Here is a 26,513-nt window from a genome sequence, read left to right as displayed (position 1 = left end):
AGAGAAGACACTAAAGAATCCACTTGATCAGAGGTCCAGGCTTGGATGGTTTTAATTTTGCCTTGGTGCTGATGGGAGATGCTCTTGACAGTAGAGTAGGCAATGGAAGAACCAGCGCATGTAGGACTTGGTTGTTCCAGTAGAAAAGTCCCAGCAAAGCTTGAGTCCAGAAGGTGTAAAGTTAAGCACAGCCCATAAACTGCGTGTCCTGCAAAGGTACAAGGGAGGGGATGGATCCAAGAGCTACAACCACCTGCCACCACCTTCTCCAGCCAACACTTATTATTCTGGGCTTTTGCAACAAAATAAAAGCAACTGATGGTCCAGAAGAGGGAAAAAATGTCACTAAGAGCAGGGGAAGCTTAATCTTGGGGTAAGTGCTAAAACTTCAGCTCCTACAGAGGGGGAACAGTGACTTGATCAGCCAGTGCTGTGCAGACTAATAACAAGACTGTGCTATGGTTTATTTAAACAGAAATGCCACCTCTTAACATCAAATTAAAACCCCAGAGTCAAAGCTTTGCCTTTGATGGAAGGGGAAGGTAGTGGGCAAAGCTGATTTTAAAACAAAATTAAAAAGGCACTTAAAAATGGTCTCCAAAGGAAAAGGATTTAGCGCAGATTTATGCCGGTTAAGTGGAGCCGCTCAGGGTTCGGTGGTCACTTACATATGTCACAGTATATTAAGTAAGATGAGACAGACAGACAAACATCTCTGTGAGAGATGTTTCCTCTCCCTTTTTCTTTTGCTGCTGTGTTTCCTGGGATAAGGCCCATGGTAAAACCCCCCACCCCTGGAGGAACATAGAGATCTGCACATTGGATGTTGTGCAACATAAAGACGGCTCTGAAATCTATGGGGGATTATTTGCAAGTAGCTCATTCAGAGTGAGCAGAAAGGGTTAAAAAAGCTCCAGGAAAACATTTCCCTTCCCCATTGCCACTCTGAGTAAACTACACAGTAGTGGTCACTTCTAAGCCACCTTCCCAGCAAACCTTTCCATATATGAGAAGGTGAGGAACGCAGACATGGGGTGTTTCCAATCAACCGTGCCAGAAAAAAGCTGCAAGGGCAGAAGCTTCGCTCGCCACGACGTTCCAGCCGTCTTGTGAAGCTCAATGAGACGGGAACGCACCCGTGAAATACACGCAAAGCCTTTGAGTGGCAGGATTTCTCAGTTTTTATATGTTATGGGGATGAGCATCACCCAAAGCTTAAGAACAGGTTGTTTTCTGCGCTGAATGTTCTGTTACGTACACCTGGTGAAAATACTAAGAATGCACCACATGCGAGCGTGGACTCAGACATTCGCTAAGCTCCCCACCCTCCCCAATTAAGTCGCAAGCGTGTGCTGATGACGCTTTGATGGTTGGAAGTTACGGATCAGTCCCAGAGTGTATCTGATTAAAGGTGTAATTGAGAGCTCCATAAATAAAAAGTGGCTTTTCGACAACGTAAAAATTTCTAGAAAGGCATCGATGTATTTGCTGAGTAAGGCGCTGAGCGGGCTCCTCCACGTTCTTCGCAAGATCATCCACGGTATCTATAAATAGGGGCGGGTGGGACGGGGCTTCTTGATCGTAGTGTGGGATGTTCTCATTTTAGTCGCTCAACGAGTCCCTGCGTCAGTCCGAGGTGCAAAAGCTGAGATCTGGAGAGAGTCGCTAAGTGGGGGAAATACTCCAGCAGCTTCTCCCAGGACAGTTCCAGCAGGCTGGGCACCACCAGCCACATTTTAAAGAGCGAGCCAGTCCGTTTGTTTTCGTGGATGTTCACCACCCCTCCGTGAACGTACATGCAGCCGGCCTGTGTGGGAAATGGGGGAAGAACAGTTACATGGAGCATAGAACAAACCAGAAGGTGCTGAGGAGCGACACAGCCAGAAAAATGAGGATTTGCTTCTCTGGATTCTCAGTTGTGAGAATTAGAGAGTGAGATTCAGCATCTCACGCACCTTTGTGTGGCGATAACAGGAGTGTCACCAGTCATACTCATGTTTCACAGTATCACAGTATGTTTGGGATTGGAAGGGACCTCAAAAGGTCATCTAGTCCAATCCCCCTGCTGGAGCAGGAACGCCTAAGTGAGGTCGCACAGGAACATGTCCAGGCGGGTTTTGAATGTCTCCAGAGAAGGAGACTCCGCAACCCCCCTGGGCAGCCTGGGCCAGGCTCTGCCACCCTCACCCCCAACAAGTTTCTTCTCATATTTAAGTGGAACCTCTTGTGTTCCAGCTTGATCCCATTACCCCTTGTCCTATCATTGTTTGCCACCGAGAAGAGCCTGGCTCCATCCTCCTGACACTCACCCTTTATATATTTATAAACATTAATAAGGTCACCCCTCAGTCTCCTCTTCTCCAAACTAAAGAGCCCCAGCTCCCTCAGCCTTTCCTCACACGGGAGATGCTCCACTCCCTTCAGCATCTTTGTTGCCCTATGCTGGACTCTCTCCAGCAGTTCCCTGTCCTGCTGGAACTGAGGGGCCACAACTGGACACAATATTCCAGATGTGGTCTCACCAGAGCAGAGTAGAGGGGAAAGAGGACCTCTCTCGATCTGCTAACCACCTCCCTTGTAATACACCCCAGGTACCATTGGCTTCTTGGTCACAAGGGCCCAGTGCTGGCTCATGGTCATCCTGCTGTCCACCAGAACCCCCAGGTCCCTTTCCCCTACACTGCTCTCTAATATGTAATTTCCCAACCTATACTGGAACCTGGGGTTGTTCCTGCCCAGATTCAGGACTCTACACTTTCCCTTGTTAAATTTCATCAGGTTATTCCCCGCCCAGCTCTCCAGCCTGTCCAGGTCTCTGATGGCAGCACAGCCTCTGGCGTGTCAGCCGCTCCTCCCAGCTTGGTGTCATCAGCAAACTTGCTGATAGTGCACTCTATTCCCTCGTCTAAATCGTTGATGAATATATTGAATAATACCGGCCCCAGCACTGCCCCCTGAGGCACTGCACTAGATACTGGCCTCAACTAGACTCCGCACCATTGACTACCACTCTCTGGCTTCTCTCCTTAAGCCAGTTTGCAACCCACCTCACTACTCTAATGTCCAGACCACACCTCCTCAACTTAGCCGTGAGGATGCTATGGAGACTGTGTCAAAGGCTTTACTGAAGTCAAGGTGACCACATCCACCGCTCTGCCATCATCCATCCACCCTGTTACATTCTCATAAAGACTATGAGGTTGGTCAACATGACTTACCCTTGGTGAAGCCATGCTGACTGCCCCTAATAACCCTCTTATCCTTGATGTGCCTTGAGATGGCACCAAGGATAAGCTGTTCCTTTACTTTCAGCTAAAGTAATGACATGCTGCATCCCCACTGGCTCAGCAAAACCCTCCAGGAATCACGGGAATGCAAAGAGAGGGGAAAAGCTCAGCTGTTGCTCTATTTTGAAAGTGCCATTTCTTCAATATACAGGCAAAAAAGGGAATTCCTGCTGTCCAGGCACCCACCTGCTTGAGAAACACCTTTCTCCCTTTCCCAAAGTTGTATTTATAACAATCTCCAACTGAGGTGACACTTGCTCTTAGAACCAAAGAACCCGATCGCTGCCCAAAGGGGACAATCAGCTGATGGAGGCTGAAGCCACAGCTAAAGCCATTTTTTGCTGCCTGTTATTTATCAGCCACAGGTCTCATCTTCTAGTTACAGCAAAAAGCTCCAGTAATTCCAAAGCTCACCTGCTCATCTTTCAATTGAGGCTGTTCTCATGAGGCTAAAACCAGTTTACTCGGGGGATTATTTGTGCTTTTTTTTCCCTTTTGTAAACAGGAATTGCTGTTCACATGGGGAATTTCTCCTTGGAGCTGAAAATTAAAAGCTGAAATTCTACAGTGGTGCTTGTAGAAAGCAGCACAGGCCGAGCGCGGCCGCTCTAACCAGCCGTAGGAGTAAAAGGTGTCACTAAAGTGACCTCACACCAGCCCTCGGGCTCCCTGATTATGCTGCATCCAGTGGTCACCTCCTTGGTGACATCAGTTCAGCTGTTTGCAGCCCACGCAACCGTCGGAACGTTTGGGTGAAGGGCTTGAACTTCAGCTACGTAGGAAAGAAATGAGGCACTTACGGGTGTGACGGCAGCGCAGTGGAAATACACCGGCTCCGGCATGGCAGCGGGGAGCTTGACCCACTGGAAAGTCTGCAGATTCAGCTTCCAAACGTCTCCCAGAATCACTTCTCCATTGTAGCCTCCACAAACGAACACATCTGTAAGAGAGGAGACCCCCCAGTGCTTACGGGCCCAGCCGTCCTTCATCCGCTGATTGCTGAACACGTGGTGGCTGAAGGCAGCGAGCGGCTTTCCAAAATGGATTTAGGATCAACAATTATTTTACCTCAATGCAAGCTCTTGGTACCTCCCAAATCAATCGCTGTACTGGTCATAACCACAGAGGCTGCCTGGAGAATCAATGAGTGGTTTGGCTTGGAGGGACCTTCAAAGCTCCCCCAGTTCCCCCCCTGCCATGAGCAGGGACATCTGCACCAGCTCAGGTTGCTCAGAGCCCCGTCCAGCCTGGCCTGGGATGTCTCCAGGGATGGTTCAGCCACCACCTCTCTGGCCAACCTGGGCCAGGCTCTCACCACCCTCAGGGCCAACAATTTCTCCTTCATGTCTGGCCTGAATCTCCCTCCTTTAGTTTAAAACCATCACCTCTTGTCCTATCACAACAGGCCCTGCTCAGAAGTCTGACACCATCTTTCTTATGGGCCCCTTTTAGTATGGAAAGGCTGCACTAAGGTCTCCCCAGAGCTTCTGTTCTCCAGCTGAACACCCCAACTCTCTCAGCTTGTCCTCCCAGCAGAGCTGTTCCAGCCTTGGATCATTCCTGTGGCTCCTCCGGCCCCTCTCCAGCAGGTCCATGTGTGTCCTGTGCTGAGGACCCAGAGCTGGACCAGCACTGCAGGGGGGTCTCACCAGAGCAGACACACACACACGGGCACCTGCGTTTGATACAATTCTTGTGGTTTTAAACCCCTAAAGAGCAGCCACGGCTCCAGCTCCTCATGCTGCTGCCTGCCAGGGGCAGGTCCTTGTTCCTGCCTTTGCCCATCTTCTCAACTCAGAGGCTTGTCCTGCTGAGGAAGGCGACTGGAAGCACGTCCCAGCCTTTCCCTCACTTTTATTGGCACGATTAGCACCCCTAAGGAATATAATCAGGTGTATCACTCTACCCTTTAACATACTGCGTTCAGAAATCGATCTGATGAGTTTGGAAATGAAGGATCAATATTGCAACTGCTACTTCTGTCCATTACAAGCAATTTGGGTTGTATCACGTTTAGGTGAATGTGATCCTGGAGGACGAGGCTACGGAAGAGATCCAAGTCTGGTTGAAGGAACATTCTACCATTTAAAATTGTGGGTAATTGCACATGCAGAGCCCTCTCTAAGCTGGTCACTTAAGCAAGAAAGAACATTTGGATGATCAAAGTGGAAAAAAAAGGGCTCTGCTAAGCTCTGGGAAGCTCCTAACATATAAAACGGCCCCCACTTACTAAAGCATCATGGAATCACAGAATAATTTGGGTTGGAAGGGTCATCTAGTCCAGCCCCTTGGAAAGACTCACGTGCAAACTCTGCTATTGCCTCATAATCCACTCCGTATGAGCACCTCAAATTTGAAACACCACAAAAAGGATCCCCTACCCAAGAAATCCTTGAACAATCTTGTGCCTGAAGAACTTGACTTCCAGGACTTGGCCCCACTTTGTGTTTCACAGCAAACCGTAAAGCTTAGAGGTCAGCGAGCGGCAGCAGGAGCATCATTCATACCTGTTCAGGAGCTTGTAACCAACACATTGCAAAGCACAGTGGCCACTCATGGCTAAAATACACGATATTTCACACTGAAGTGGCCACGTGAGATTTACGTGTTGCATAAAATACTGCAGAATTCCAGAGAGCGACAGTGCAGCGCAGGAGTGAATCTGCCTACAGCAACACGATCCCTCGTATGGAAAGTGGTGCCAAGTGGGCAGCTTAAGGCCTGTTACCGAGAAATCCTTGTCCAGAAAAGACACGTGTGCCCTGCAGCTCTCTCACACATCTCTCGGAGGCCAGTGTCCCTCAGGCTTGTCATTGCTAGTTTGTGTACCATACACCGATTTTCAAGAGGCAGATCTTACCATTTTTTATCTGGACGCAGCTATGGCATCTTCTGGCTGCTGGGAAACCTGAGGAGAATCAAAAATAAGTATCAACTGTGGTTGTTTTAAAGTGTCTAGGCAGGCAGTACTTATATCTCAACATATAATCATGAATAGGAGTAATTCTTAATTTACAAGGGGCTTCTACTTTACTACATTCACATGTATAACATCTTTTCTTTAGCAACTGGCTGTTTCAAAAGGTTTGTCTCCTACTGGATGTGGTGGAATCTCGTTCCTCACACTCCAGCTTGGTGAAAAGCAGCAGATAGATAGTTTTGCAGGGAAAATGCTGCTGCTAAGCAGGCCGGCGCGTGGTCCTTCAGAGAGAGGAGAGATGATGTGTGGATCTTCTTCTGGGAGCAGAGCCAACCACTATCACCTTCCCCACCCAGCGAGAGAAGCCAAATTGCTAAATATGCTTCAGACGGCTTAGTCCTCACTGCTAAAGCTCCAAACGAGCAGGACCTCAAATCCAGCATTAAAATCACGTCCTGCGCAACAAGGTTATGAAAAATACCTCCAGCCGGCCAGAAAACTGCATCTTAGCCACTCGTTTTCAGGGGAAGACGCGTGAAATTCCGGACTTACCGACTTTCTCGTGAGGTTTTGTGGCAATTTCCTCCCAGGTGTTGGTTTCAAGGTTGTACGCGTGGATCTGGAGGGAGAAAGAGGAGTTGTTAGTTCTTTGTGCTACGGTGACGCGGTTACAGGCTCTGACCCACGGAGCCACTATAAATAACACCTTTTTTTAATTGAGGGTAAAACCAAAAGCCAGTGACATAGCCAGTGACGAAGCAGGTATCAAATCACCTTAAAAAGAGTACCAGGTTAATAAAGCTTTCACCTCAGGCTTTGCCATTTGAGCCCCACAGCTGAAGAAAAAGAATCCTGATTTTAAGAGGTTAGAACAATTAAACCCCACACCCTCCAGTTCTCTGAAGTATTTACAAGTATCTATCTCGTACTGCACATAAGGAGAAAAAAATGCGGAGAATGGCGAGATAAAACTCACAAACTATGGCAATTTCAACTCTTTTGGAAGTGGAGCACTATTTAAAGTCTCCTCATTTATCATTTTGGCATTCAAGATGAATTCACTCTTCCCTCTCCAAACTATAGTGGAGAAAAATGTTTGCAAGGAAATGAAAGCATAGGAATAAAGGAGAAGATTCACCATGTCAACATCTGAATTCACCATCAAGGAATTCCTTCGCTTTCATGTTTTGGCACAAATACAACATTTAGAAACACGTCCTCAGTGTTTTTAAAGGAGAATCTTTGCGAACAGATCGACTGAAATGAAGCTGTTTGGCAGATTGGCGGGTACCACAGATGCACCGTTTGTAAGTCAACAGGACGCGTTTGTAGCAGCAGCAGTTTTTACATAAATAGAACAATCTGCTCCTAGTTATTTATTTTATACCATCTCTCCACGCAAAACCAGATGAAGAGATGGTGCCGGTTACGCTTCACTGCAGAAAATGTCACGGTTTCTGATCGTCTCACCTTATCTAAGGAATAAGCCGTCCAGGAAGTTCCACCTCCCAAGATGTAAATCCGTTGACCATCATGTGCGATTTCATGTCTGTACCTGAAGGTGCAAAGAAGGACATTTAGCAGCACAAGAAATCGGTGCAGGTGAGCAACGGCAAAGCGTTCTGGTAAACACAACCAAATGTGAGTGGTTTAAGCAGACACTGTGAGCCTGGTTGTGCTGTATTGCTCAGGCCGGGAGCTTTCAGAAGATGTGGAAGCTTTCATGAGCAATCTAAGCAGCATCTCAGAAGCCTGAAAGGCATTTTCTGAGAGCAGAGCATCACAGATGCGAAGTACAACAATTTAGGGAGAGCCACGATGGCCATAAATACTCCAGTTCCTTCTCTCACTAAGATGGTCACTGATTGATCTCCCTTCTTCCTGCTGGAGCACTGGATGTGCAAGGTTCACGGCCAAAAACCTGCCCAGAAGCCTGTCCGTGCTCCCTCAGCTTCTCATTCCCAGTAAACGTGGTGATTTCCCAGTATAAAAGCTCTCTGAGACTGGCCAGCTTCTCACCTCTCCTCCGGCATGTCACAGGACATGTTGTTTGGTTTCAGCTGGATCCACTCTCTTGTGTTTAGGTCCAGCTTATGCAGGTCGGTACTGTAAATGTAACCAGTTGTTCCTCCAAACACGTAGAGACAACCATTGATGATGGCCATGGCCTGGAAGGTGACACAGAGAAACCAGTTAGAAAGGACGTGTGACACCAGTGTAGGAAAGAGAGAGAAATCCTGCCGTCCCAAAGCAAAATGCTGCTTGCGAAACGCTACCTACAACGTACAGAATGATGCGTTCAGGAGGAATATGAAGGGCGAATAAAGATGATAAACAAAAAAGAGGGCTAGGAGGGTCTGGAGGAATGGAAAGTAACTCTGTGGTCACAAGGTGAGGACTTAGAAGTAGAGCTGCTGAGTTTCAGGCATCAGAGAAGATGGATCTGTGAAGCAGGAGCTCAAAGCAAAGCACAATTCGCCTGAAACTGTTCCACACTGACCTTATAGATACTGATATGGAGAATCTTATAAACCAGCTATCAGCCATCCAAGGGATTGAGTGCAACAGAAAACGCTCCAAACACAATGGATCACGAGGCCGGGGAAGGGGCTGGAGCACAAGTGTGATGGAGCGGCTGAGGGACCTGGGGGGTTCAGCTGGAGAACAGGAGCTGAGGGGAGACCTTCTGATCTCTGAACTGCCTGAAAGGAGCTTGGAGCCAGGGGGGGTCAGGCTCTGCTCCCCAGGAACAAGTGCCAGGAGCAGAGGAAACGGCCTCAAGTTGCGCCAGGGGAGGTTGAGGTTGGATGTGGGGAACAATTTCTTCCCCAAAGGGCTGTGGGGCATTGGAACAGGCTGCCCAGGGCAGTGCTGGAGTCACCAGCCCTGGAGGGCTGGACAGACATGGAGACGAGGTTCTCAGGGACATGGGGCAGAGGAAGACTTGGCAGTGTTGAGGTAACAGTTGGACTTGATGATCTTAAAGGTCTTTTCCAACCAAAACGATTCTATTATATTCGAGTCTAACCTATTTTGCAATTCCAAAGCACACGGACTATCAGCCCACGGGAACTGCGAAGGTGCTGAGGCCACCTTCCCTGATGCAGAGACGTGGCTCCTGCTCCCAACTGCCTGCTTGCCAAAGGCCAACTCCAGCCCAAAAGGACAATGGGAAGACAATCTGCCCTCCTCAAGTGTTAGGCGCACATCTCAATGGGAAAGCAGATGAGTTTTAAACGTCTTCGCTACAAATACCTTGGCAATATCGGAAAGCACAGCAAAAGCCAGCACTCCTCCTGTGAGCGAATCTATTCTTTTGTGCACCATGCTCGTCCAAGCCATTATAGGCAGTTTTAAAAGATGCTATTCTAATGCAGATAAAACCTACTAAACTCTTGCTTTCATTTATAGTTTGGGGTTTTAAAGGCTTTAAGGAGGTTAGAAAGCAACTCCAGAAAGTACCAACCGCTCCTTAAATCAAACATACCTTTTCATTCAACCGCAGCTGGCATTCAGTTAACAAATTCCAGCTTTTCTAACTACAAGGAAACTATTCCTTTCCTTTGAAATCTCAAAGAACCAAGAGGGCTCTATTTCTTTATGAATGTTACCCGCCTTTCCTTACTCTTATGTACGCGGAGCACAACTCTGGTTACCAGCAGAGAAAAGATCTCCGTGCTCTGGCCCCTTTTTTTTGGGACCCCACAGCGCAGACGCACTCAAAGTGCCTCAATGAGGAGCATCCTTTGTACCTGGCCGTAGATTCGATTGGGTTTCTTTCCTCGGCAGCTGAGCAGAGCCCATCTTTTGTACTTGACATTGCAGACGTGGACGTCGTTGCCATTGCTTTCCCCAAAGGGGATCCCGGTGCCCCCGAACACGAGGAGGTTGTTGCCATGTAATACAACTAGGAGAGAGAGACAGAGCAGAGATCCTCGTTGCTGTGAGACGCAGTGAAACAGAGCGACTCCGCTCCGGAGACAGTAGGCAGCGAGCGTTCAATATTGTTCAAATATCTTACGATTCACACTATGCATTTGAAATGCTCTAAAAGAGAAAGAATGCAAGCTAAAACCATGGTAACCAAAGGCTTACTTTTAAAAATGGCTAGGGAACAAAGAGATCTATTTTTGGATGCTCTATGATGTCTGCACTTGGCACCTCGCTGCTGAAAGCGCAGGTGCCTTGCAACTATCGAGCTAAATACCTGAAGACTATCTCTTATATTTGATTGTTTTTCTTCCCCTCTGCCTCAACCCCGAGCGAAAAATACACCAAACCAACCCAAACTTGCAGAAGAGTTGGAAACAGGATCCAGATTTCCCGGATCCTGCCCAGTTTGACATTCCACCAGGGACAGCGATTAAAATAGCTTCCCAAAGAGGCGCGTAGGAATTGAATTTCCATACGTACGTGACATGGAAGCCAGTTCCCTGGGCATGTAGCCCTCAGTGCCCATCTGATGCCAGGTGTCTGTAGCGAAGTTGTATCGCCAGAGCTCCCTGAAGAGTGGGTAGTCTTCATTCTCTGGCCCGCCGGACTCGTCGTAGTCAGGATTGTAGCCTCCGAACACGTACAAGTTGGCATTATCCGCCACGCAACGATGGCCGCTTCTTGCTGGGGGCGATCGATGGCCTACGGCAAAGAGAAGGTAAAAGAGATTCAGCAGGTGAGTTTGTTGGAGGGTCAGGAATACACGTGGTGTGGTGATTCTCCAACAAAAGATGTTTGCGGCCAAGAAGAAACGGGTCTGTGATGACAGATCCACCTCTCTGAGCAGGAATGGGGAGAATCTCTCGCCGTCTCATCATGTCCCTGGACCACACCTGCTTGAAGTGTCAACACACAACAATCCTCCCACATGGCGATCCTTCCATAAAAGCTATTTCTGAGCTATCTTACCAATTCCCCCCCTTCTGTCGCTCTGTACGGCAGATTTCACTCAGGAAACGGTTCCAAAATGTGTATATTTAAAGCTGCCCTATGGGAACAAAGAAGGAAAATAACAATTTCTCTCCCTCCTACACAAACCTTCTCCTTGTTTCTTCTCTTCTGCTCCTGCCATCATTTATCTCAATGAGGCTCTTTCACCTCGGGCTGCCCAAATATTAAGCAAGGCGGGTTTGATACAGCAAATAAAATCTGCTTGTAGATAAAGGCATTTGCAACACCTTTTTTCCTCAAAACTCAATAAATAAGAAACTAAATAATAAACTAACTAAATACAAGCGGGGAGGGCAATTCCAGCTCAGAACTCAACTGGAACAGGCAGAAAGACCAATTCCATCCAGGAAAATCTACGCAGCGATATTATCGTTGGCCAACAGCAATTGAAGCTGACAAGTGATTAAAAAGTAATTCTGAATTTGATGCCCGGCAAGAGCCAAAGGTGGATTTTTCTTCAATGAGACGTGTAAAGAGTGAGGAAGAGAAAAGGAGCAGAAAACAATCAGGTCAACAAGGAGCTGGTTGTGAGACACATGGGACATCTCAGGCTGGCTAAACCAGGCTTCGAAAATTGGGGTTGTTTTACGCAATACAACAGTGAGAGGAACTCTAAGCCTCACCTTGAGAAGGAGGATACATAACAGTCCCCTAAAATGTAGCATTTTGATGTGTGACCTCAAGCAAACCCTCTGCTTGTTGCACCTCAAGACAGTCCCGCTTCGGTTCAGTTGACGATAGAGGGTTTTTACGCCAAAAGACGATCCCTGAAGACTCCTCACCCCAAAAATCCAGTGATTTTCCTCACCCAGCTGCTCTCACAGCTTTTTGGACCTTACAGGACCTAGAGAAGCATCTAATGAAGAGCTGTTGTGGTTTCTTCTTAGAGCCTGTTACAATTATCAGACACGCGGAGCAATAACAAATGAGGCATCAAGCGTCTTTCCTCCAGGAAAGGTGAAATAAATGATTTGTCCAGGCTGAATAATGAATTTCAACTCAGCACAAGCTGCTTTGCTTAATCACGTCACCCGTTCGCTGCCGCTTTAAGCTCCAACTCTTGTACAAAATTAAGCCGCTCTACAGGGTTCAGACAAGCTCCTTGTGGTTAAATTTTGACGGATTTGGGTTGTTTCCAGTAATAATTGTGTCTGGCAGCAGTCGCCATGTAGAAAGCTAACAAGCACTGGCTGAAAAATAGGGGAAAGTTATGGAATTAGCAGCAAAATCTGCAATTTTTGCCCTGGTTGCTGAGACAACACGGTGCCATTGGACATTCGCACACAAGAGGGTGGATTTTACATGTCTTAATAGCGGCAGCCGAGAATTTAATGGTCTCGGTGCTGGACTAAATGGTTAAACAAATATTACATATTTTAGAGGTGATTCACAAAGGGAAAGAGAAACATCCATCCCTTTTGGCTTTTTATTTTCAACCCTTTTAGGGTCGGATCTTTTTTCATCCGAAGAGGTGGATTCGTTATTCCTAAGTGGGCTCACTGACAATACAGGTATTTACAATCAAGGTGATTGTTCAGACTCATAATCAGGGATGATTGTAGAGAGAAATTCATCTGATCTTGGAGATCTGTGAACAAAACGGTGGTTGAGAAGCATCCCCACCTCTCTGCAGCCTATAGAGGAAAAAACGGGCTCGTCCTCCTTGTTTCTTCTTCTGTGTTTGCCTTGAAAACCTCCAAAAAATAGACCTGAAAGAACTGAAACGGGAGCTCAATTCCAGGGAGCACCAACACACACATTTTGCAGGAGGTTGGGGATTTAATTCAATCACCCGTCAAATTTAAAAGGTGTTAAAGAATTAGGAGTTCATATATTCCATCAACTCCAGATCCTATTTTCCCTCTAGTTGTAATACCTGCCATGAGAATTTTCCAGAGAGAATAACACTGAGTTTTGTATCAAGCCAACAAAGAGGTAAATTCAAAGAAAATTAATTAAAAAAATAATCAAGGAGGCCACCTCTGTTATTCACCGCTCTAAATTAAAAAGGGAAGACGCACAACTTTGCCGTAAATCCCCAGAATTGTTATGTTTCAACAGAAAGGGATCAATATCTGACGCACACAGGTCTTGGAGATAACAAGCTGGGTAGGTTAAGCCCATACACAGCCCAGTTGGTTTTACTTCTTCCTATTAACCTAAAAACCCACCTCTTATTTTTAAAACATCATTTTTTGCCAAGATATTTTCAAGACACGGAAAGAGCATCAGAAGCTGGAGCTGGTGTCCATCAGATACTTGCAGGTACCCAAGCGAGACGATGTGAAAGGACCATCAAACCACATCTGCCACCAGCTCCCACCACTTTTGCCAACAACTCCAAAAGCTCAAGGCCACAAACACATGAAATTTCATTTTGCTCTGCTTAAGAATAACAGATTTTTAGCTCTATTGAAGCAGATCCCACCTGCGTTGGCTCCACGCGGAAGGACCGACTTTTCTCCAAAGGCTTCATGTTTCCAGCCAGTTGGTTTTGAGCTTCGCTCTTCACTCACACCTTCTCAATGGGCTAAATCCTCCTGCTTGCTAAAGCCAAGAGAAGGTGACGTATCTACCCATCAAACAGGAAAACAGACTATGTTCTAAGTCACCCATGCAAGCGCACTTGCCAATGTATCAATGAACCGAGTTGAACTGTCACCAAACTCTTCTGTTCACTGGAGTGACCTTAATTTGCTTCAGGAGAAGATCTCAAGGAAAAGATTCCTCTAGTTGCACCTTTTTAAAGAGGAGACCTGTAAAAGCTGAATCTATTCAAGAGTTAATTGAGATTAGTGTCTCTAGCAGCCAAGCTCCATGACTTGTACCTCCAACAAAGAGCGCGTTTCCATTTAATGATGTTTTATCAGATAATTCACATCTCCTACTGAAATTCTTCATGCAGCTTCTGGATCTGCTTTTGCTCCAGCATCAGTGGCGCAGGACGAGCCCACCGCACAAGCACAAACTTTAGATGGTGCAGGAATGTGGAACACGCAAGGGTTTGCTGAGCTCCTACTCTAATTAGCAAACCCATCTCCCCCAGAGCTGAAACTGGCCCGGATTAACGAAAAGCCAAAGATGAAGCACCACAAGGCACCATCACTGTGAAATATTCCAAGTCACCGGGCGCCGTGACAAATTCTTTGATGCTGGACATGGAAAGTAGCAGCACAATGTATTGAGCCAAGATGGATCTGTGGGAAATAGGTCGTAAACCTACGTATAGAAAGTTGGCTTGAAGCGGATGGATATAATTTGGAACGCGCTTACTCGCCCAGTTTAATACCCAAAAGCGAAGTAGGAAGGAAGGATGGGAAGAGAGACGGGAACAATAAAACTTCCAGAGAATAAGCAGCTCCACGAACAGAATGAAGTTGAAACAAAGATGCTGAAGGGAGTGGAGCATCTCCCGTGTGAGGAAAGGCTGAGGGAGCTGGGGCTCTGGAGCTGGACAAGAGGACACTGAGGGGTGACCTCATTCATGGGGATCAATATGTAAAGAGTGAGTGTCAGGAGGATGGAGCCAGGCTCTTCTGGGTGACAAACAATGATAGGACAAGGGGCAATGGGTGCAAACTGGAACACATGAGGTTCCACTTAAATTTGAGAAGAAACTTCTTCTCAGTGAGGGTGGCAGAGCCTGGCCCAGGCTGCCCAGGGAGGTTGTGGAGTCTCCTCTGCAGACATTCCAACCCGCCTGGACACCTTCCTGTGTAACCTCATCTGGGTGTTCCTGCTCCAAGGGGGGATTGCACTGGATGAGCTTTCCAGGGCCTTTCCAACCCCTGACATTCTGGGATTCTGTGAAACACTGCGACATAGACATAATTAAGCAAAGTCCTAATTTCAGACTAAGCCACCTGATAGAAACTCATTGCTATGCACCAATCTGTTAACAACCCGTTAAATTCACCCTTTTCAAGTGAGTGATTTCAGAGGGAGCAGCTTGGATGGACTTTGTTCAAGTGGATTCCTAATTGAATACATCTCCCGCAAGAGCTTTGATTAGAACGAAAGGAAAGGAAGCAAAAAATCAGCAGGAATATCTGTTCCCAAGTTTCCTGACGTGACACAGCCCAGCAAATGATGTGCGAGACGTTTGTTTTCAGCCTCTCCAAAATCTTTGAATACAGAATAGACCTATAGCAAGAAAGAGGAGAAAAAAAGAGATGTCATTAATTGAAAGAAACCCTTTATTTTAGAGGTGAAAAGTGTAATTCTCCAGAATGGATGCCCAAAACATCTCTCTTACGGGGAAGACAAAGCTGAATTGCACCATAAACATTGTTCCCATTCTGACTAACACAGGCTTAAAAGTTTATTAAATTCCAAGTACGGGACCTTGACAGCTACAGAAATCTATGGAAAGCCTGGAAAACAAAACAAACCTCCAAAATCCTTGGGTATCAGTGGAAGTTACAGAGCAGATAAAAACCACCAGCACGCCTGGACAAGTCAGGTCTCCCAGATTTCTCTCCTATTTTTCAGTAGCTCTATAATAAAGCTCTGGAAGAAGAAAATCAAACCGTGAAGCACCAAGCGGCTGCGCCGAACCCCGTGCAGCACAAACGGAAGGTGAGAGGCGCTTCAAATGCTGCAAAAAGATAAGATTTGGAGAACAAAGGTGTTTTCTTTCCATTCGATTATTGTCCTTTTATGACCGCAGGATAAAAATAACCCACACTGGTGTCACCTGGGTTAAACAAGAGGGGAGTACCTGCTATTTGAGTTAGTAGCTAACCAGCTGGCTTTAAAAAGAAATAAAACCAAGGGGAAAAAGGTCTAATGAGCTGAATTAATTTCTTAGAAATAAGCAATGAATGAGTTGAATGTGAAGTTGTTTTGACATTCTGCCTAAAACCATCCTTTTTCTGAGCATGACCATGCTGCTAGAAAAACCTCCAAAAACCCACAACCAACCAACAAACCAAACCCCACATATATCTATTAATCCAGAAGAAGCTCTTGGCGGACCGTGAGGTTTTGCCTACGCCATCAGGTTCTGCAGGACTGAATTCTACTTTTTAAGGGAGTTTTCCCTTATCGCTACCACGCTTTATGGGTTTGCTCGAGGTGGTAAATCCACAACCGCCACCTCCCTTTCCCAACCGTCCTAGGGAAGAAGAGCCCAAAGGTCTGAGCTGCTCCATCATCTGCTCAGAAACCTGTACGTAGAAAGAACAAAGGAGAATAATCCATGGCCAGGGGCAGGTATGAGGATGAGCAGTCAAAGCAACCTGCAGCGGAAATAATAATGATTCTTAGATTCTTTGGGAGCTGTGGCAGAATGCAAACCCGCTCTCTCCCCTTCCCTCCTTCTTCATGGAAGGAGTAGACACATCTCCCTCTCTCTCTGCTGCTTGAGGCTGACCTCTTCTTTTTGGCCCCAGAGCACCCTGGCCAGGGCTGTTAAGAGAAAGGCGAAGGGAGTGCCGAGGCACCACGGAGCCACTGGGCGCCCGCGGCCAGCATGGGGGATGTTTGGAAGCCTCAGGGGCACCCACAGCCAGTGTGGGGGTGCAGAGAAGCTTCTGGAATGCCTACAGTCAGGTCTGATCAGCCTATAAAAAGTGGAGTTCTCACCAGGACTCTGCCCTTTGTCACGGATCTCTTGGAGCACGAGCGAGATGCTGCCGCTGAGAGCCTCCCCGGGATGGAGACTCCGCTTGCCGTGCCACCGCGGGGGTGAGTAAAACTGCTCCTTGCAGGATTGCAAGTGTATCTACTTTCCGTGCACATTTGCACATGTATTTATACTTTCCGTGCCCAATACGAGCATGTGTATAAATTATTCCCTCGTCTAATTGCGAGTGTATTTTCCTCTCGTGCTTCCACATAAGCACGTGTAATATTCCGTGCACATTTGCACGTGTATTTCTCCTCGCAGGATTGTGAGTGTATTAGAAATCTACCCTCACAGAATCGCAAGTGTATGCTTTCCGTACTCAATACGAGTACGTGTATCTCTTTAAAATAATCCCACACCGTGTTCAGGCAAGTGTGGACTCTTCCCAGACTCATGGACGGCTCCAGCATTGTTTTTGGTGAAGCCACGTGCATGCACACTGTGGAACTCCTGTTGTATTAGTTGTTGCCCCTTAATAATTTTCCTCAACTGATATCTGAACCTGTATTCAAGTCACTTTTGGAGTGCTAAAACCTTGTTTTGGACTCTGTTGTCCTTTAAACGAACCTCAGGGTGCTGCCGTGGCAGGAGCGAAGGAGATGAGGGAAGTGAAGCAATCAACCTTAGGCTTAAAAAGCAACTCTGGAAATGAAAACAGGTCAAGATCTTCTGTCACCGCAGCAACCAAAAAGAGATTTGGCTGCAGAGAGCAGAAATTGCAGGGGAAGGGCTAAATAAAGGTATTTCTCTTGTAAAAACACACCCTTTCCTGTGGGTTATTGCTTTGTAGATGCAAATGCAACGACTTTCCAGCTTCGCGACGCCTCGTTTCTAAACTCTATCACGTGCTGTTTCTTGCTAAGGCTGCAAAATAAGATCCTTTTGCAGGGTCGGATGAACAGATGCCAAGACACAAGTGCTGATTTTATGCTTTGCCTCCATTCCTTCAGCCTTAAAGGATCGCTGAAGACTCAGAATGATGGAAAGATCCTGACAATGCAGCATTTTTGTCTTTCCCATGTACTGCTTGTTTCACACAATCGTTTTACTGCTTGTTCATTTGGCTGTTTAAAGATATCGCATATGATAAAGGCACCAGAAATTAGGGAGAGGTGTCGATTCTGTTTGGAATACACAGCTAACAGAATCACAGAATCAATTGTGTTGGAGAAGACCTCAGAGATTAAAATAGGCTGAGAAGCAAAGGGAGGTGATCAAAAGTGGTGCTGGGGTTGCTGTTTTGGGAGGTGTTTCAGGCCAGGTCTGGGTATCTGTTGATTATGCTCCAGGAATAAATAAACCCATGCTTTATTGCAGGTGGTCTGGAGGAGAGGGAAGAAGGGGCTTGATTTGAAATACTTCAGCAGAGTCACCAAGTAACAATTTGAGCTGCGCATAAAATGAAGAGCATTCATGTCTGTACCTGCAATTAGTTTTCATCAGTAAATATAAAACCAGGCCGGCAGTTCTAAGAAGAACGTGTCTCTAGGTGTGAGTCTTTAACCAGACTGAAAATTGAAAATATTCAAACCACCAGCGCTTTGATTGCAGCCCAGGAATCTGCTTTTTCATTCTAGCGATCTCTTTGGGCCGCGTTTTTTTTGTAGCCTGATCCTTGCTTTTATTTCACTTTTTCACAGAATCACAGAATGGACTGGGTTGGAAAAGACCTCAGAGATCATCCAGTCCAACCCTTGGTCCAACTCCAGCCCATTGACTAGATCATGGCACTAAGTGCCATGGCCAATCTCAGTTTAAAAACCTCCAGGGCCGGTGAGTCCAGCACCTCCCTGGGCAGCCATTCCAATGCCTGATCACTCTCTCTGCACAGAATTGCTTTCTAATCTCCAGCCTCAATTTCCCCTGGCAGAGTTGAAGCCCATGGCCCCTTGTCCTATTGCTGATGCCTGGGAGAAGAGCCCAATCCCCACCTGGCTAGAACTGCCCTTCAGGTAGTTCTAGAGAGTGCTGAGCTCAGCTCTAAGCCTCCTCTTCTCCAGACTAAACAAGCCCAGCTCCCTCAGCCTCTCCCCATAGGGCTTGTGTTCAAGTCCCTTCCCCAGCCTTGTTGCTCTTCTCTGGACCCACTCCAACGATACTCAAAGCCACAAACAATAATTAAAAGCCAGTGTGAAAGGTTTCACTCAAATCTCAGGGCCATGTCTGACCTCAAATATCTGTATTTTCCATACAGCACGTGGCTTTCTCCAGGGAAGATGCAAATCCTTGCTTTTGTTTTATTTTCCTTTTGTCCAGCTCATGATAAAACATCCAAAAAAGCAAAGTCTCAAGCACAAGCAACCATTTGGGGTTTTTTTTGGTGTTTTTTTTCCAGCCAAGACGCATTTGAAAGAACCACTCTACCTACACAGCATATTTTTCACCGACGCATCAAACCTCAAAGTTCTTTAAATACAACAAGACTTTGAAAACTGTGAGATAACATCACTTAAAAGTTGACAGATTCTTATTGCTAAATGAACTTCGCTTCAAACACCCCAAACACCTTCTATTAAGATGACGGCAGCTCAACCACAAGCTCATGATGGCCGGATCCAAATCATTATGACGGACATTAGACGACCTTTTTTAAGCTAATTAATTAGAGCGCCACCTCAACCACGCTGCAAAACACACCAGGTCACCAATAACGCACAAATTTAGCCCAATTTATCCAAGTGGCAGCTTTCACCTCCAACACAACCCTAACGAAGCCACCGCATGCGTCCACCACTTAATTCTGCTTTGCAAAATTAAAGATTAAATGCTGATTAAATGCGTAGTTCCTTGAGTAATATTATCAAACGAGATGGAACAGCCGTCCAAGGGCGCAGAGAGAAAGTGCCTGGATTCAAGATTGTGTTGTAGCACTTATGCTGCACAAGCTCCCAGGTTTATTCCTTGAATAAACCAGATCATTTTTCTTGTGGGATTTGATGGATGGAATATCAGGTAACCTGAACCAGATCAATGTTGAGGATCTCGTCCAGTTTAAACAGTGAAATAAAAGCAAGGATCAGGCTACAAAAGAAAACGCAGCCCAAAGAGATCGCTAGAATGAAAAAGCAGATTCCTGGGCTGCAATCAAAGCGCTGGTGGTTTGAATATTCTCAATTTTCATTCTGGTTAAAGACTCACACCTAGAGACACGTTCTTCTTAGAACTGCCGGCCTGGTTTTATATTTACTGATGAAAACTAATTGCAGGTACAGACGTGAACGCTCTTCATTTTATGTGCAGCTCAAATTGTTATTTGATGACTCTGCTGAAGTATTTGAAATCAAGCCCCTTCTTCCCTCTCCTCCAGACCACCTGCAATAAAGCACGGCTTTATTTATTCCTGGAGCATAGTCAACAGATACCCAGATACCCTGAAACACCTCCCGAAACAGCAACCCCAGCACCACTTTTGATCATCTCCCATTTTTCCTCAGCCTAATTTAATCACTTTATCCACTGCAGGGTCATTTACAAAGCACGGGCTGCAAGAAATCAGCGCAACAAAACTCAAGGTGAGATCTTAGTGAAGGGGAAGGTGATTTGATTTCAAAATAATCTTTAAATGAGCTGGTTCTGGATGCTCATACCCACAAGCACCACGTATATCTACGTGATCTGGCCAGGACAGCTGCCAAGTCTTCACTGCGATTCCTGGGCTGTTCTTCATTTAGAAGGACAGACAAATTTTGGCCACGTCTTTTATATCCTCTCGAATCCCCTGGCTCCTACCGCAAGATGCTTTGGCCTCTGAGTTTTGCTTCCTCCTGCTCCCATAAAGCTTAAGCAGTTTTGCTGCTTATTGTCTGCGTTTCCTTATTTTCAGTTTCTTCAGGTTCTCCCCGTCGGGCTAACAGGAAAAGGAACATTACGGGCGTCGCATCACAACCGCACCGACTGTCCTGTTATCAGGGTGTAGGCTCTTCACTTGCCCCAAACACGCTGGTTCTTTCCATCAATCTGTGATCTTCAATCCTGCTAATCCCCGGGCAACACTTATATCACGCCGCTATATCGTTAGTATTACTACTAGCAATATAATTTGTATTTCAAGCGCTATTTTTGGAAATATAAACTAAATAACTAGAGGATGTAAAGCTAATTAATACAGTGTGGCTTTTGATAGCTCAGGTGTGCCGACGCATCCTCCTTATTGTTTCTTAAAGCTTTCTAAAGATGGTATCAACATTATTTTCCCTCCTACCTAGTTTTTCAACATGCAGAATAACAAGTTTCAGTATCTCCCTTTCTATTGATGATTTCTGCAAGGCTTTTGAAGGACATTTAGGTCCAGGGCTGAAGCCAAAGTGCTGCTGACTCCTGAGAGAGAACAGGACAAGTCAATATTGACTTTGACTCTGGTCTTCAAAGCCTCATCTTCTTCACACCAGCCAGACTAAAGAAGTTTGTAACTCACATAATTACAAGCATTTGGATGAGCAGGATGTGAATGTGTCACCCAGAACAAGGTTTAAGACCCACCGGCCAAGAGCTTTTCAAATACCTGAAGTCTCTAAAGCAACGTTTCTAAGAGGATGATCATTCTCACATCCAGCTGTGAGAGCTTTTGGGTTTGGATCAGCATCCAGAATGGTTTTGCTTCTTTCTCCTGCTTCTCAGGGGCTTTTGTTTTCAAACCTCTTTGTAGCAATGATGCATTTCCAATGTTTCCACAAGCGTGTGATTTATTGTTGGTAGGGACATGGGTTAGAGGTGGACTTGGTTAATGGTTGGACTCAATGATCTCAAAGGTCTTTTCCAACTAAAATGATTCTTTTGTTTCTATTTCCCGTGCTTAGTTAAACAGGAACAGGTTTAAAATACGCAAGAGCAGAGAATAAAATCAGGAGTCCTCATGAGTAAACTGTCCTTATTGAGAAACCAGAGCAAAAGAGGAAACATTTGCCCCAGAAATATATATATTACAGATTGCGGTGTGTTTCTGTGCTAATAAAATTGAGTGCTCCTTGATTATTATTATTTCTTTAAATTAATGTGAAATGACAATGAAGGAATTCTGGAAAATGAGACCCATAGAATAGTCCAGGTCAGAAAGGACCTGGAAAGATCATCTGGTCCAACCTCTCATGGTAAAAGAGCTGAGATGGGATTATCCACCGCCCTCTCCAGTTGTCCAAGTTGCATCTTGAGATCTTCCAGTGATGGGGACTCCACCACGTCCCTGGGGAAGTTGTTCCAGTGACTATTCTCACTGTATAAAATGTCTTTCTTATACAGAGATGAAACCTCCCTTGTTTCAACTTGTCCACATTGCCCCTTGTTTCCTCCACGTAGCTCCTTGTGATGAGAGACTCTCCGTCCTCTTTGGAGCTGGAAAACTGGGATGATGTTCCACCCCTCAAACCTTTGCTTCTCCAGGGATCCAATGTGGCTGTGGGCTTGTTCCAAAGGGATTTGGGATATTTGGGGTTTGCCGCTGTTATTATTTTTTGGAAACACACGTTAGAAACTTTGAACCGTGACTGGTACACTGGGAAAATTATAGTTTGAGGCAAGAGCATCAATGCTGAGCAAACGAGAAGCAAAGATATATTTAGGTTTCCAGATCGTTTCTATCCACTTAACCCCGAGAGTCTGATGAAAACACTGAATAAAATTTAAATGTGGACAGGAAGATTTCCAATGAGGAGAAGAACAAATCACACACCACCTATATTTGACAGTTTAGATCTTTCTAAAGCTTACAAACACCTAAAAATAGTTCCTTCCTTTCCCTTATCCAACATACAATTTTACCCATCACGAGGCAGCGAAAACACAAAAAATGCGCTGATTTTTTTAGCTCTTATGCCACCAACGAGACTGTTTTGCAGATGCTGTTTGAGAAACGCCACTATTGAGAAACCCTCGATGGAAATACTCCGCTTGAGAAAGGGAACAGAGCAGCACAACCCTGGCCCAGCTCACCGTGCGTAACCATTTCCCCCTGCAAACAAAATACTCCAGAGTGAAAAAGGTGACAGAAGTTTAAAATCTTCTCTAGAAGTAGGTGAAAAAGGAGAACGTGACAAAAGCGACACCTAAACTAATGTGTATGATCTTGTGTTTAGCAAAGAGATCACGCAGATCTACTTCAAACGACACACAGGAGCTAAAGAGCTCGTAGCGAAAACATCCGACATCAAAGTGCGCTCTGAGCTCTTTGCGTGCTTTCAGGACAGTAATTAATTATAAAAACAGGATTAAAAGGAGACAGCGTGTGTTATGGAAGGAGGCTAGGGCACTGAGGTGAGGGGAAAATGAAGAAACACCTCCTGGAAACTCGGAAAGAGAACTGAACGGGTGAGAAAACAAAGCTGGTGGGAGGAAATGGAAGGAGCGGGACAAAAGAAAATATTCCTCTCTAAAAAACATTCGTCTCTATCTCAACGGTTACGTAAAAGCGGCTGCTGGAGCTCTATAAATAGGATGTTAACAGGTGTCAAATGGGGAGAAAACTCCAGCAATTGACTCAAATGGGATTTTTCCATCAGGTAGTTTTTTTAGCAAGACTGACAGTCAGCTTCGGCTTTGCTAAGGCTGGACTTAAGTGCTAAGGCTGAGCTGAATGGGGGTAGTTTGTCCGCGGGGCTGCAGCGTCTGCCCCTGTGTAGGTGGCGGAGGGGAGGATTCCACATCAGGATTTAATCCAAAGCCAAAAGCAGGATCGTTACAATGTCAGGACAATGTGCTACTGGTTTGCTCGAAACAATGATTAAAATTCAGGAACATAAAGATAACCAGCCCTTCTGTTACCAAAAAAGGCCCTTATCGCAGAATGAAGGAAATATGGTTGAGAATTTGCCCCAAAATAGATGTGGAGCCACTCGGCAAATTCACAGCGGTTTTGTGTGAGGCTTGGAGGTGTTTTTGCTGCAGATCCCGATCGTGACAGGGATGGGAACAGGGACCATGGTCTGGAAGCCTGTTCCAAGCTGTCGTCAGTGCTCTGGACACACCAAACTCAGGCTCCTGCCCCCAGGGTGCTTCATGTCCCCCCACAAGGGATCTGATCAGTGGGGCCAGGGGCAGTGGGGACAGAAAAGGGTGTCCTGGGTCTGGGGTACCCACCTGTGGGGTGGCAGCACCCCAGCAACATGGGGCCCTTGAAGGGAGGGGATACCCCAAATCAACTGGGAATAACCCATTATAGAACCATGGGGTGTCCCATGTCTCTCCCAGTATTAGGACGGGGGTGATGGCCCCAACCCTGTGATTTTGGGGTAACCTCAGCCTCCTCCCCCTCATATCCTACAGCTGTTGGGGTGACACAAACATCCAGAGACTACAGGGTACCCCCTCACGTATCAACACTGCCAAAGGAAGGTGGAAAAGACAAAGAACCACCTTTCCTAGGGCACAGGATGGGGCTGATGTCTCATCCAAGGGCCGTCTGGTAGCCTGGACTCCTTCCCAGGATCACCTATCCCATAGGTGTGGGGCACCCCAGCCCAAAATCCGAAAACGTTAGGACTGGAGGTGCATAGACTGTCATAGACTCATAGAATCATTTTGGTTGGAAGAGACCGTAAAGATCATCATTAACCCAAGCCTGGCACTAACCCATGTTCCTGAGAACCCCGCCTACGCGTCTTTTAAACTCCTCTAGAGACGGTGACTCCACCACTGCCCTGGGCAGCCTGTTCCACTGCTTCACAACCCTTTCCATGAAGAATTTTTTCCTAATACCCAACTTCAACCTCCCCTGGCAAAACTTGAGGCTGTTTCCTCTCATCCTGTCACTTGTTCCTTGGGAGCAGAGACCAACACTCTCCAAGCACCAACCTCCTTTCAGCCCAGGCCCACGCAGGGTCCTGGGGTGACTGAGATGGGGCTGAGCCCCTCCTGGGGACCATGGGGCACCCACATCCCGTGTCCATGGGGATGGTGACATGCTGCCCATCTGGGGCATCCCAGCATCCCCCAAAGTGTTGACACTGGGGAGGGAAGAACTGTGGTCCCCTGGGGTCATGGAAGGGGTGAACCCACAACCATGAGACTGTGTGCTCTCCTCAACAGCCGAGAACCATTTGAAAATGGGTACCAGCTGAACATGAGAAGAAACTTCTTTGCTGGGAGGTGCCAGAGCCTGGCCCAGGCTGACCAGAGCGGGTGTGGAGTCTCCTTCTCTGAGACATTCAAACCCCCTGGACACGATCCTGTGTGATCTGCTCTGGTGACCCTACATTAGCAGGGGGCTTGTACTGGATGATCTCCAGAGGTCCCTTCTACCCCAGCCAGTGTGTGATTCTGTGACTGCCCACATCTGTACCTGTGCATTCCCATATCCCGGGGCTGTTGGGACAGGGATGTCCTGGGCCCCTCCACAGCAACAGAATCCCAGAATGTCAGGGATTGGAAGGGACCTGGAAAGCTCATCCAGTGCAATCCCCCCATGGAGCAGGAACACCCAGATGAGGTTACACAGGAAGGTGTCCAGGCGGGTTGGAATGTCTGCACAGAAGGAGACTCCACAACCCCCTGGGCAGCCTGGGCCAGGCTCTGCCACCCTCACCATGAAGAAGTTCCTTCTCATATTTAAGTGGAACCTCCTGTGTTCCAGTTTGCACCCATTGCCCCTTGTCCTGTCACTGGCTGTCTCCGAGAAGAGCCTGGCTCCATCCTCCTGACACTCACCCTTTAGATAGCTGTAAACATGAATGAGTCCCCCCTCAGTGTCCTCTTGTCCAGCTCCAGAGCCCCAGCTCCCTCAGCCTTTCCTCACACGGGAGATGCTCCACTCCCTTCAGCATCTTGGTGGCTGCGCTGGACTCTCTCCAGCAGTTCCCTGTCCTGCTGGAACTGAGGGGCCACAACTGGACACAAGATTCCAGGTGCGGTCTCCCCAGGGCAGAGCAGAGGGGCAGGAGAACCTCTCTGACCTACTGACCACCCCCTTCTAATCCACCCCAGGTCCCATTGGCTTCCTGGCCACAAGGGCCCAGTGCTGGCTCATGACTTATTTTGTTTAGAAAAGACCTTTAAGATCATCGAGTCCACCTGTGTTCCAGTTTGTACCCACTGCCTGCTGACCTATCATTGGTTGTCACCGAGAGGAGCCTGGCTCCATCCTCCTGACACTCACCCTTTCCATATTTATAAACATTAACGAGGTCAACATCCCTATCCCAGCTCTACAGAATCCTGTAGGTTGGAAAAGACCCACAAGTCCAACCATAAACCCATCCAGGCACTGTCCCATGTCCTGAGAACCTCATGTCCGTCTGTCCAGCCCTCCAGGGCTGGTGACTCCAGCACAGCCCTGGGCAGCCTGTTCCCAATGCCCCACAGCCTTTTGGGGAATAAATCGTTCCTAATATCTCATCTAAACCTCCCCCTGCCCATGACGGGCGGGGGTTTCCCGGTTCCCCACACCCGGCAATGGGGTCACCCCCCCCCGAACCAACCGCCACTCACCCGCCGAGCGCGGACCGGCCGGCAGCTGCACGAAACGGTTGAGGAGGCCGCGACCACCCGCCGCTCCGCCCGCGCCCTCCCTGGCGCCCTCCCGGGCACCGTCCGCCGCCGACATGGCCCCGTCAGCTCCTCCTCAGGGCGAGCCCAGGCGGCAGCCAGAGACAGGCCCGCTCCCAATCAGCGGCGAGCTTCTTCAGACGCGGCCTATGAAACGCGGGCTTCTTGGCAGGTGGGGGAAGACGGCGGCGAGAAGGCCGCTGCTGGGGAGGGATGAGCGATGGATCACCGCGCAATCGATCGCGCGCCTGCTCGTCGCCGC

General features: G+C 47.2%; 1 protein-coding gene across 2 annotated transcripts; it reads right to left on the bottom strand.

The window, feature by feature from the left end:
* Positions 1-79: 79 nt before the first annotated feature.
* Positions 80-26,314, bottom strand: KLHDC10 (kelch domain containing 10). Of its 2 annotated transcripts, XR_013922451.1 has the most exons (10): positions 26,195-26,314; positions 10,621-10,842; positions 9,960-10,114; positions 8,227-8,375; positions 7,678-7,762; positions 6,760-6,826; positions 6,148-6,195; positions 4,088-4,227; positions 997-1,807; positions 111-208 (listed from the first exon to the last, which is right to left on the bottom strand). XR_013922451.1 is itself a non-coding variant. In XM_080349144.1 (9 exons), the coding sequence occupies exons 1-9, from the start codon at positions 26,307-26,309 to the stop codon at positions 1,598-1,600; spliced, it is 1,191 nt and encodes a 396-aa protein (XP_080205270.1). In that variant the 5' UTR covers positions 26,310-26,314; the 3' UTR covers positions 80-1,597. The 2 variants fall into 2 exon arrangements, 1 of the variants encoding a protein (XP_080205270.1); XM_080349144.1 differs by having other exon boundaries at positions 80-1,807.
* Positions 26,315-26,513: the final 199 nt, after the last annotated feature.

This window comes from Nesoenas mayeri, assembly GCF_963082525.1.
Source record: "Nesoenas mayeri genome assembly, chromosome: 1".
Taxonomy (NCBI): domain Eukaryota; kingdom Metazoa; phylum Chordata; class Aves; order Columbiformes; family Columbidae; genus Nesoenas; species Nesoenas mayeri.
The sequence above is the reverse complement of the archived record's forward strand: the minus strand, read 5'-3'. Positions and strand labels throughout refer to the sequence as shown.

Bases quoted from the DNA above. Each gene is read 5' to 3' on its own strand.
- KLHDC10 (XM_080349144.1), bottom strand. From the start codon at position 26,309: ATGTCGGCGGCGGACGGTGCCCGGGAGGGCGCCAGGGAGGGCGCGGGC. The intron at 8,376-9,959 runs GTACAAAGGATG...GTCACCTTCCAG, and splicing joins CCAATCGAATCTACGGCCAG to GCCATGGCCATCATCAATGG. The intron at 6,196-6,759 runs GTAAGTCCGGAA...GATTCTCCTCAG, and splicing joins AAAACCTCACGAGAAAGTCG to GTTTCCCAGCAGCCAGAAGA.